This window comes from Populus euphratica, unplaced genomic scaffold (genome assembly GCF_000495115.2).
Source record: "Populus euphratica unplaced genomic scaffold, PopEup_1.0 scaffold204.1, whole genome shotgun sequence".
NCBI lineage: Eukaryota > Viridiplantae > Streptophyta > Magnoliopsida > Malpighiales > Salicaceae > Populus > Populus euphratica.
Window position 1 is genome coordinate 215,250 of NW_011500087.1, and position 12,371 is coordinate 227,620.

Here is a 12,371-nt window from a genome sequence, read left to right on the forward strand (position 1 = left end):
CCGCTCTTCTGTTTGTTGAAGGATGGTGGTGGAAGGCAATGCACCTGACAGAGTACCTTCCTTAACACGGTCAGAGATTCTGAATCCTGTATCAGTTACATATGACAATCAAAATGTATCAGCTTTTCGTGTAGGAGACATTCCAAACTCTTTTTTTCCCGAACCTTCCACAGAGCAACATGGACCTGGTTTCGGTAAGTTGATTGACGTAAAAAGTGACATGAACTTTATATTCTGAAAATCTGAGAGGCCAAAATCCATGGCATATTTACTTCATTCTAATCTTGTTATGAATACATTTTGAATTAGTACTGGTTTCGTTTTGGTACCATAGTTCACAACCTACATCAGGATGTAACAATCCACCACGGCTTCCACATCCATCTACTGGTCATCTCCAGATTGATTCCACAAGCTCTATTTCCAGCTCTCTCAAAGCAAACCCTGCATCAAGCAGTTTCTGCTCAGCACAGATGATCAATTGTGAGAGAGAGTGAGTCTTCCTTATCACATTAACTTTCTCCTCTATTTTTTCTTGGTCATATGGTTAGGTTAGTGATCTGTGCTGCGCATGACTTTACAAATTTGCAGCAAGAATTGCTCATTTAAGATACCAATGTTCTCGGATATTTCATTGAACTGGAGCTTAAAGATCATGCAAATTATGAATTCGTACAACAGGAATTAGAAAATTTACACTGTTAGTGTGCTTACTGTTGTTCTGTTTGTTGAAGGATGCCGATTCATGCAACTAATACACTACCTCTTCAAGCATTTATGAAAGCCGATGATTCCAAATCATGCATCAGTCGCATACAAAGATGGAACACAGAAGTCACATTTTGGTTCACAGAACAGTCATACTTTCTCATTTGTCAGCCCCCTCCAACCGAGCAATGAGGGACACAGCAACAATGGCCAAATTTCATGGAGCAACAAGGGGCCAGGCTCCAGTAAGTGGGCAGGCACAAAGTTCGGCTCGCTACATTCTGAAGCTATTCATGTTTCTCTCTGAAGATAAAATCTATGTTAGGTTTTGAAGCCTGAATTTGATCAAGGCCAGAGCACTTAGCTCAATTATGTTTCCCCTGCTCTCTCTCACAGCTGCATGTAGTAGTTCATGTCTCTTAAAGCAGACAAATCAATACTTAGATTGAGTTCTATTCCTATTCGAGGCTTCAATTGGTTACCAACGCGCACAAATAAGATGCTAAATCAGCTTTAGTTTAAAACTGATGAGACCAACTTTTGTTTATGGTAATTTTTTTTATTGGAAGATGAAAACGGCTCGGTCAAATTTGAATTACTTTTGAAATACAACAGGACACAAGTCCATGTTCTCAACGTGGGTAAATTGAGAAATTAAAAGACAATTAAATAAACAGATCGGATCCTTCACATGCACATTCAGCTATGCATGCATAGATATCAGTAATAGATTAGCAAGAGTATCAACAAATCTATATATGCAAAATAAGTGGCAATGCCTAATCCTCCTGGAAATTGGATGGATCAGTCTTTGATGGATCAGTCTTGTCGTGGTGGAACCGCACTACAATGCATGTTATGTTATCCGCACTGCCCCGTGTAAACGCAGCCTCTGTTAATTTTCTAGCAGCTGCCTCGGGTTCTTCTTCTGTTCTGGCAATGGAAACAGCATCCTACACATGATGCATGCGGAGGTAAGCAAAAACAGCTCAATGTCTAGAGGTTATGCACAAGGAAAGAAACCTCAGGCCAGCATTCCCTCTCACCAATCAGATGCTAATTCAACGCATTGTATATAGTAACCAATTATCTCTATGATATCCAATTTACCTCGTATTCTAAGCAGTGGGCAAAAATTTGAGCGGTCCACTCACATAATCCAGTGGAATCTCTCAGCAAAAGTGAGAAAAGACATGTATTCATGCAAATGCACTTCCACGTATCAGACAGAGAGAGCGAGGATTAGCATATTTACCTCATTGGGTACCACATCCCATAGTCCATCACTTGCAAGCACAAGCAATTCGAATTCCTCATCTATTTTCTGCTCCTGAAAGAGGAAAAAAATACAAACAAGTTGCTAAATAATTTTTGCATCGATTGGAAAAATTAGATACAGCTTGATCCAGGCAAGTGGAAGAAATCATAGACTGAATGCTATACCTATAGACACAAAGATAAGCAGAAGTCCATTAACAACCAGTTAGAAACATTACACAGAGCAGCACTGAAGGGAAAGAGGCCTTGAGAATACCTAATTAATTTTTAGGTCTATTATACAACATTAAAAGCTTTCCCTAATCCTTGAACCTCCATATTTTAATCAAGATTAACAATTCAAATCCCGCATCTTTGACATGACAATGAGGAACTACAATCTTAATTAGCCAGCACCTCTTGTTGATATTACAGTTCAATTCAGGCAATTGAGAAAAACCACCAAGATCAAAGGTCGAAACAATGAAAGCCCTACTTTTCTCCTGCTGTAAACACCGCAGCATTATGATATAGTATCCTACATTAAGACACTTTATAAATGTATATAGTCAACTAAGGAAGGTAATTTCCTCTCCTGGATTATTCTTATGGTGAAAGTAACAAATCAACAAAATTTTCAATTATCTTGATACTCTTGCTCAAAATGAAGATTTCCTGAATTATTCCTGGCTTGTATTAAACGCATGAAACCAAAAGAAAGAAAATTGATCACATGATCAAAATCCTTTAATGGAAATCAAAACAATATAAGATCGACATTCTGGAAAGGGGAGGATGTTTTGTGGAATACCTGGATCTCAGGTTCTGCTACAACAAATTGCTTCAACATGCGGTTACCAAAAGCACGGGACATGGCCAATACACCACCTACTCTCCAAGTGCCTGACAAGACAGTCAAAGCAGTATGATTTCAGTTTTCAGGAATTGTCTGGAACTCATCAAAATTTAACGCACAAGTTGTAGAAGAAAATAAATGAAGTCTCCTATCCCCCAAATGGAATGGCTGCAAAGTTCCCGACCAAGGATCATAAAGGTGAGCATTGATCAATAGATGGGGCATTTTAAGTAACAGTGGGTTCCACCAACCATAGACAATCAGCATTTAAAGTCAACCGGAATGTGTAGCAAGAAGTCAAGCAGCCAACCAGGAAACCAGGGTCTGGGTAGGGATCTTCATCTCAGATACCGTTTCAGTTACTAGGCTCAAAGCTAGGGATGGGGCATAGTGTTGCACCATAGAGAAAGGTTTGCATATAGAATACGAGCACCTATTATTTGGACTCATCCCTCATAAATCACAATTCATGCCAAAATTTAAACAAATTAGATGATCCCCGATGTCCCAACTGCAAAAGCTTTCATCCTTTCAAATGTCAAAAGCTTTTCCTTCACCATCCAAAAGGGAGGACTATTCCAAAAATGTCTACACAGAATGGAGAACCCACTGGATCAATTACTGCCACATGCAGATCAAACGAAGTGAAAATGCTTGAAAACATGTATCACAACCAGTAAACAGATCTACCCGCCCACATTACAACACCTCCAGCACTTTCAATTCTCTTCCGCTCATCGCTTCTGTTAGGCTTATGATCCTCAGATAGAGGGATTGCTGTCCAATGGAAAACGAGAGCATAAGAAAAAACATTGAAGTAACATGATAAGAGCGAAAAAAATAAGGAAATTCATGAAAATTCTTGTCTAGAAAATATTTGCCAACAACTGAATGAAAAATGCAATCCATAGCATGACTAATACCTTTTCCACCCTTTGAAATCACAGTCCGTGAGTCTCCAACATTGGCAACATAAAGATGATCACCAACTAGCACTGCTGTTGAAGCAGTAGAACCATCATCACGGTAGGTATCCTTTTCAGAGTCCAAAAAGTCTACATCAGTCTGTTGATATGATTCACCTGCATGGTTATTTTACAGAACCATATCAAGCCTATTTCACACCATCTAAAGCATATTGCATAAAAAGCAAATGACAGACTCGGAACCATTATAATGGTCTCAGCTTTGTCCTATACAGACATTTAAAAGAAACTGACAACAACATGGGACCCTGCTTGAAGAAGCTACTAGGCACCAACAAAACAAAAAATACTTGATAGTACTATAATCTAGCTGATATTATGCAATTCATAGTAATGAGCCAAAGAGAACTTGGATGTACTGAGAGCTAATTTGGTGTCCATGATAAATTGTGGATGCTTCAATAGATTCTCAAACAGATGCTCCTTCAAATACTCAGCAGCACGAGAACCACCATGACCTGTTACAGTACATCATATAACTGTTAAAATTGCAAAGACACCCCTCCCCTAAAAACAGAAGAACTGTTTGTTGATAAACATGTGAGATGCATGACCAGCAGGGACCTGACTGAAGGTCGTGATAAAGAGAGTCATGGGTTGTAGCCTACAGATTTCTTCTCTTGAATGATCCTACCATAGCTGAAACCAGGCAGCAGCTTAGGTTACAAAAATTTGACCAATTGTCTGATTATGCAATTTCCTAGGTGCAAGCTGCTAAAGGCAACAGTCATGTACATAGACACCAGGTGTTTAAACATCCCTTGAACAGATCATAGTTTCCATGAAAATAATGGTCGGACACCTGGAGGTACATCAATAGTTGATAACCAAACTATAATGCAACATGCGTACTCTTCCATTCACTTGGTATTGGCACCTTCTTACTGGGTCAAAAATAGCCATTCAAGCAAAAAAATAAAAATTGACAACTTCAGTAAAAGGAAGAATAATGAGAGGATCTAACCATCAAAGATTCCAAACATGCAGACTCTTTGCCCATCAATAGTGGTGTTTTTGACATCAAAGAAATCCTCCATGGTAACCCTCTTTCCCCTAAAACTTGAATACCCACAGCTCAATTCCCCGTCTTCACTGCAAAAAACAAAACCCAAATTAAACACGGCTGGGTAGAATTACATTAGACAGCTTATACCACAACGACAATTTCAACCTTGCAAGCGAGAAACTGATTACTCTAGGCGACCACCAATAATAAGAAATTGGAGCTAATAAATACAGTGAAAATTCAAACTTTAATGGGAAGAAAAAGAACACAAGTCCTGCAATAGAGAGATTGAAATGCATAAGCACATACAAGAAACTCAAAGTATCATAATACTATAGCAATTGCATATCATTTCTTCAGCCACCCAAAGGTTAACAGCTGGCCAATCAATCCTATTTATAATTGCAGTAGCGAGTGTATACAGGCCTATGTCCCTAGAACTCTCACCATATATAGATACAACAGCAAATATAGAGAAACAAGAACCAACCTTTTCCACCCTCTACAAACAAATCCACCATCATCATCTTCCCCCGTCAAAAGATCAGCAGAAGGTCCCCTTTTCGCCGTGGAAACAGAATCAACCATCATACTTACATTACTCATTGTAAAAATCTGCCTATTCCACTTACAATTTACAACACGGCTTGCATTCAAACTCCTTCCAATGTTGCCTAACTGCAACCTCGTTTTGCAAAATATTCCGGCTTGTACAATCACTCCCCTTATGCAGCTGCTGTATAACATCTAAATACACCTAACTATGACCTTCAATGCCAGATCTCTACCTGATCAACAAAGCACCTGCACAAGTCCAATAACAATATCAAAACTATCGAAAAACACCCTCAAAACTTAAAATTAAAATCCAATTAACACTAATTCAATAATTTTAGTATGGCCCTTTGAGATACAGGATTATCACATAGAATTAAAACACCTCATATGAAAATTCTTCAGAATTCTGACTCTTTCCATTCATTTTAAGCCAAAATAATCATAAACCAACCACCTCGCCCCAACAAAAAGAAAGCATACCTTTAAATTACTATACTCAATTACTCATTGAGCTGGGAAATCAAATAAGAACAATAAAAGAGCTTTAAAATAGGAAAAAAGGAAACCAGTCAAGAAAGTATCAATCTTTGATAGAAAATCAAGTTAGTTTTAATTTATAAATGGAAAGGATTCACGGAATGATAGGGGTAGTTCAAAAAATGGAGGATCCGAATCCGAGATGCAAAAAGGAATAGCCTTTCAGAATCAACTGTCTGAATGATGAAAGCTGAATCATGTTGTTTCTCTCTCTAGAAACAGCAACTCTATAGGGATATAGACAGATTCAGGAGAGATACAGATAGGAACAGAGACAGAGACAGAGGTGATGTTTGGTTTTGAGTCTAGCACCGAAGAGAAGAGGAAACGTGGCACACTTCATGCATCCACTCATTTAGATGTTTTTTCGGGGTGTACAGATCTACCTTGGTATCTAACGGTGCCAATCACAGTTGGACACCAATCATACAACACATCGAACTTTCTTTTTCGGCCATATTGGAAGAACCTCGAACTTAAAGCTAAAAAACAAATACCTCTCTAAACTAAAATATCTTCGATTTTCTACCCTAAACATCAGGATTTTATAAGGATTCTAACGAGAAATTGAAGAACAAAACACATAAAATCATGTTAATTCCTCTTTATTCTCTAATCGTAAACATATATTTCTCAAGCTGTTGGAGAAAAGGAGAGGAATTTGTAGGATTTTTATGAGTTTTTTCCACAATGTCCTTGAATACGGGAATATTAATTACTAACTATAAATCTATAAGATATGGATTTTTCACTGTGTAGATGAGTATTGTTTATCCTCACATGTTATTGTCGATGACTGTGTAAATTTTTTTTATTTTTTTTATTTGGTTTTTAAACTTTTTTTCAACAATTTAGTCCTAATTAAAGACTAATTAATTTTAATTTTTTATAAAAGGATGAAATTAAAAAAGAATGATCAAGATAAAAAAAAGATCAAACATGAGTGGTGTGTCATAAATTTTTAAAAAATATATTTTAGTCCTCAAACTTTAAAAACAATACAAATTATACAATATTGATATCTTAATATTTTTAAAATTTAATTTTGGTATGAAAGTTCATATTTACTATATTTTAGTCTCTGATTAAGAGATAAAATAGAGAGAGAAGTAGCCAAATTCCAGTGGTAAAGAAAAACATATCATTGACATCAAAATATACGATATTTGTGTCAAATGGTTTCATTTTATTGGGAAGTTTATATTAAGTGGGTTTTTTTTATATTTAAGGTTTATAAAAAACAACATATATGAACTTAGATTGATGTTTTATATTTGGTTGATTTTGGTTTTTGAAACAATTTTTTGGTTTTTTAAAGTCATGAATGGATTTGTTACTGTTCATAAGGTGTTTTTAATTAAAAATAGGTTGAAAACAAATTTTTTAATAGAAAACTAAAGCTTTAATTTTTCAGTCATTGTCTAGGCACATCAAATAACAAGTTGTCTAATTTTTCAAAAGAAAATTTAGGGTGAATGACAACAAAAAAAAAATAGAGGTTCGGATGGGCTGGCCTAGCCTTTGTTTTTTTCCTTAATTGTTTTTTTATAATTCTTTTATTAAATTAATAATTTTTTATGGTTTTTCTCTTTTATTTTATTCAATTAATTTAATTTGTGCTTTCATTTTTATTATTTTTTTATTGAATAAAAAATTATTTTAATAAAAAATAGCAAGTATAACTTGGTAAATGTCTTATTTTTCAAGATTAAATATTTTAATTTATACATATCTCTTAATATTTTAAATTTTATTTTTAAGTATTATTAATGATTATTTATTTATTTATTAGCAAAGATGGTTCTTAATTTATTTAATTTCATGTATTCATAAAAAAAATGATTTGAACTCAAATATTTTAAACTACAAAACTTGTTGAAAAAACTGGCATATACAAATTTTTTATAAGAAATAAAAATAATTGACCCATAACGGAGCCGGCGTCACTTAACTAGTTTTTTAACATAAAATGTTCGTTTGAGAATATTTTTTACTATCAAATAAAAAAATATTAATAATATTCAAATTCAACCCTTTTTAATATATAAAATTGATGTTATAACCCAATTTTTTACTTGAATATTCTATATATAGTTTAGTTTTCGGTATTTAGTTTTAGTTTTAATATGTATAATAAAAAAGAATAAAAAAATTTTTAAGGAGTAAAAAAAAAAAAGAACATCAAACAAAGATTATTAGGGACTAAAAATGATAGGCAAAGAATATACAAAAGAGGAAAAGAAGAAGAAAAAATAGAAAAAAGAAGCAAAATTGAAAACTTATTGAAAAAAAAATCATACACATTAACAAGAGGAAATTTAATTAATTAAGAATCTACAGTAAAACAAGAAAACAATATATATTATTTCTCGAGTTTATTATTATTATTATTATTATTTTTCATAGGATCCTTGGCAATATAAATACAGGGCACACACAAAGAGAAAGGGAGATACTATTGCAAAATAAAGTAGCAAAAACCAAGCGCCAGTCAAGTTTGCCTGGTTGTAGCTGTCATCTTCTTAGCCTCCCATCTCGCAACTCCATGTGCTTATACTCACAAACATCAATTTGATTTCTCGTGGGGGTGAAGAAAAACAAATTTCTCAACAAAAAAAAATTCAGGCATTATTAATGTTATTTTTTACTATTAAGAGAAATTTTAACTGTAAACTAAAAGGTTTATAAATTCATTTAATAAAATAAATCAAGAGTTATATATATCAATAAATAATAATAAATTGATTGATTTCAACCAAAAATTAAGTAAGAAGCAAAGATAAAAATTCATAATAAACTATTTGATCTTTTTATGGGGAATTATTCAAAAACAAATTATTTAATTATATAACAATAAGCTTGTATTTTAGTTAGAAAATAAATAATTTAAACTCAGTTGAAAAAAAAACATTCTTTTTGGTGGTGGCTCTTAATTTGATAAAACAAAATTAGAATAAATATAAATAGTTGATAACTTTATCTTTCCTTCAGTATTTTTTTAGTGAGATTTCTCCTTCTTTCTCAGCCGAGGGACTAATAATTGTTTTAACTAAAATGACTTTTTGCATCAATTTTAGATTAGCTATGTGGTTTTCTTGCTCTTTTTTTTTTTTTTTGTCCTCCTATGTGGTTTTCTTGCTCTTTTTTTTTTTGTCCTTTTTCTTTGATTTTTTTTCCTCATAAATTTCACAAATAACTCATTAAATCTAAAAAAAAACTAACAAAACTATATTTAATTTTTGTTAAATCAAGCATCAACTAGGCATATAATTTGTTTTACGGTATCATGAAAACCCCTACATCAAGCCAAGTGAAATAAATCACCAAGTTTAACTATAGATTAATATAATATAAAAGGATTGTATTGGAAAAAAATAAGTGATAAAAAAATTAAATAACAGAAATAAAAATAAAAATTGAGGTGGTGGACTGTTTATAGGAGCCCTGTTTACACTCCAAGTTTTTAAATTCTATATATATATATATAATAGTCTCTTCACTAGAATTTCAGTCAAGGAGCCAATAATTATCTAATATAACCCAGATATAATATTTGAATTTTGAAAAATATGTCATGACAAGAAGATATTAATATTAGAGTGTGTCTCTCGTTTTTTTTTTAATAATAATTTACGAAAATGTGACTCTCTTATTCTTCTAATATTAACCTTTTAATTGTCTAACTATCGATTATAACACACAGAAATTATATCGTCAATTAAAAAGATTAAAAGAAAATAACAAACAAACAAACAAAACCACAAAGAAAATAAATCTCAGCACAGGTAAAATCCATGATAATGGAGGTGACTCATGCACTCTTATTTTCTTTTTCTTTTTAATTTTATTTAATTCGACTTCAAAAGAGTGATGGATGAATTTCATTTTGTTTTCTCGATACAAAACCAACTCAATGCAATCCATCATAAAATAGTGTAGATCCCTGTTCTACTGTCTATTGCAATCTAGACTTGTGATTAGTTTATTTTTGTATTGGAAATGATTCAGACCTGTTTATTTTAACATTTTTGAAGTATTTAAAAAAATTAAATTTTTTAGTATATATAGGGTATTTTAATATGCTTATTTCAAAAATATTTTTTTAAAAATATTATTATTTTATTATATTTTTAAACAAAAAATACTTTAAAAAATTATTTTTACCCCAGTTTCCAGACACTTTCTAACATCATTCGTTTTAAAATCTAACTCTTGTATTTATATGAGACAATTCTTCTAAAATCATGAACCTCGATTAACTAGTGTAAACTTAGACAATTCTTCTAAAATCATGAACCTCGTGTAAACGTATTTTTATTTTATTTTATAAAAAAATAAAAATAACTTAATTAAAAAAGAAATCTGTGTGTTTTTTACTAAATTTTTTCCTAGCAAATTACGGGCCGGCCTTAGATTTTTACCGGTTTTTAATGGGCCAATTATATCCCTACTTTGGTTAAGACTAGGCCAGACATGGATTACATCAGCAAACAGTGACTCTATCACCCACCCAGTAAATGAAATTATTTAAAAATTGGGCTTTGGTATGGTTTTCATGTATTGGGCTCATTCTAATATTCAGGTCCTTTTCTATTTAATTTCATCTGCTGGGCTTAGTTTTAACTAAGCTCTTATGAATCTTCTACTTGCCACGTAACTTGTTACAAATGGCCCATCTCAAAAAAAAAAAAAAAAAGAACGAAATTATTCATTGTAGTAACGAGTCAGAATCTTTTTTTTTATTCAATTCTAAGAGGTATTTTTTAATTAATTTATGCACATTAATTGATATATTTTTTTAAATGATCGTAAGAGATGCACTCTATATATATCAACCTATTAAATTCATGAAACTTTAATAAAAAAAATTTATAATCTAAAAACCTAAAACACTAACATGGTATATTGCATCACCACTGGTATATGCTGCCTTGTAGAAAAGAAAAAAGAGAAAAAAAAATCGTGTGGGATTTTAAGATTTTAAAGTGTTGATAACACCATTAATGTAAAATAAATATAAATATATTTGACCTCGTATTTAAAAGTTTACTCATCAAATTGAAGACTTGACTCTACCAACCAAATAATTAAATTAAAATATTCATAAAAAACAATATTATAATCAAGCTAAGCATTAAGAATTAATGTAATGGGTGGATTGCATTAGATTTATGCTGTTCTAGATTGATAAATTTTATAGTTGTTTAGTGATGTATTACACTGTATTTTTTAAAGTATTTTTTATTAAAATATATTAAATTAAATAATTTTTAAAATATTTTATTTTTAATATCAACACACCAAAATTATAAAAAAAACTAAAAAAACTCTTTTATTTTCAAGTGAAATATTAATAAATAAAAAAAATTAAAAAGTCAAGCCGCATCCATCATTACCACCTAGCTGGTGTCTTAAAATACAAATTTGGTCTTCGAATTTAGTGTATGATTTTTCCTGCAGCCTTCTCTTCCATCTTGCTATTCCTTGTCTGATGCGTCCGCCATGGTCAACGCTTGGTGCTCTCGTACAAATTCCCATGCCATGGTTTCCTGTAAGGTAAAGCACTACCATTTTAATTTTATTTTAACTATATTTTTGTTGTAGGCACTGTATTGTCTTTTTAAGAAGGATGTGAACACTTCAATTGCCTACTCAAAAAGTTTTCTAATTATGCCCCTAAATCTTGCAAAATTCCGTGACTTTTAATCCAATTTGCAAGATCTCTATCACATGCAATATATACAACTAGCAATCTGATGCATGTGTAGTCGCGATTTTTTTTTCGACACGGATTTTTATATAAAAAATTAATAGTAAATAAAAAACTCATACATCCATTTAATTAAAATTAAAAACTATTTGTACTAGTAAGTAAGTAAATAAATAAATAAATTTTTTAACAATAATTAAAAATTAAACCAAAAAAATTAAAAGATATATTCAAATCATGATATCTTATCTCACAACAACATGAATTTATGTACTTGATTTTTTTCGATGATTTGTTAATTAAAATTAATGTTTTATTTAATAAAATGATAATTAAAAAAAACTGTATATTAAAATAATTAGAGAAAATTAAATGATTGTTTTTTAGAAGAAGAATGCCTCCTCGTTTTCAAAAGGAAAATGGTGAAATCTTACCTGCAAACTAAGCAAGAACCAAATCTTATTACATTTAAAAAAATTCATAAAATAGTTTAAATCAATAAAAATAGCGATAAAAGTTTTTAATAAAAAAAATAATATTAAAAAATGAGACTAAAAAAAAAAACCCTACAGGACGCAGCCTTGACCTGGATGGTCGAACGGGCCGAGACTTAAAGAAAGCTCGGACAAATAATTTTTCTCAAGTAAGACCACAGAGAAGCAGGAAAATGTTGACATCTTACGTGTAAACTAAGCAAGAACAAAATCATATTACATTGGAAAACTTCATAAAAATAGTTACAAACTGAAGGAG

At 31.7% G+C, this 12,371-nt stretch overlaps 1 protein-coding gene across 2 annotated transcripts; it reads right to left on the minus strand.

Moving 5' to 3' along the window:
- Positions 1–1,287: 1,287 nt before the first annotated feature.
- Positions 1,288–6,523, minus strand: LOC105109014 (probable protein phosphatase 2C 76). 2 transcript variants are annotated; one of them, XM_011003581.1, is made up of 9 exons: positions 5,852–6,523; positions 5,304–5,617; positions 4,772–4,899; positions 4,167–4,265; positions 3,745–3,903; positions 3,512–3,598; positions 2,777–2,868; positions 1,964–2,038; positions 1,288–1,661 (listed from the first exon to the last, which is right to left on the minus strand). In XM_011003581.1, exons 2-9 carry the CDS (start codon positions 5,558–5,560, stop codon positions 1,488–1,490), a joined length of 1,071 nt encoding a protein of 356 aa, XP_011001883.1. In that variant the 5' UTR covers positions 5,561–5,617; positions 5,852–6,523; the 3' UTR covers positions 1,288–1,487. The 2 variants fall into 2 exon arrangements, with proteins under 2 accessions (XP_011001883.1, XP_011001884.1); XM_011003582.1 differs by lacking the exon at positions 5,852–6,523 and adding an exon at positions 4,979–5,087 and having other exon boundaries at positions 5,304–5,382.
- Between the last annotated feature and the right edge of the window lie 5,848 nt (positions 6,524–12,371).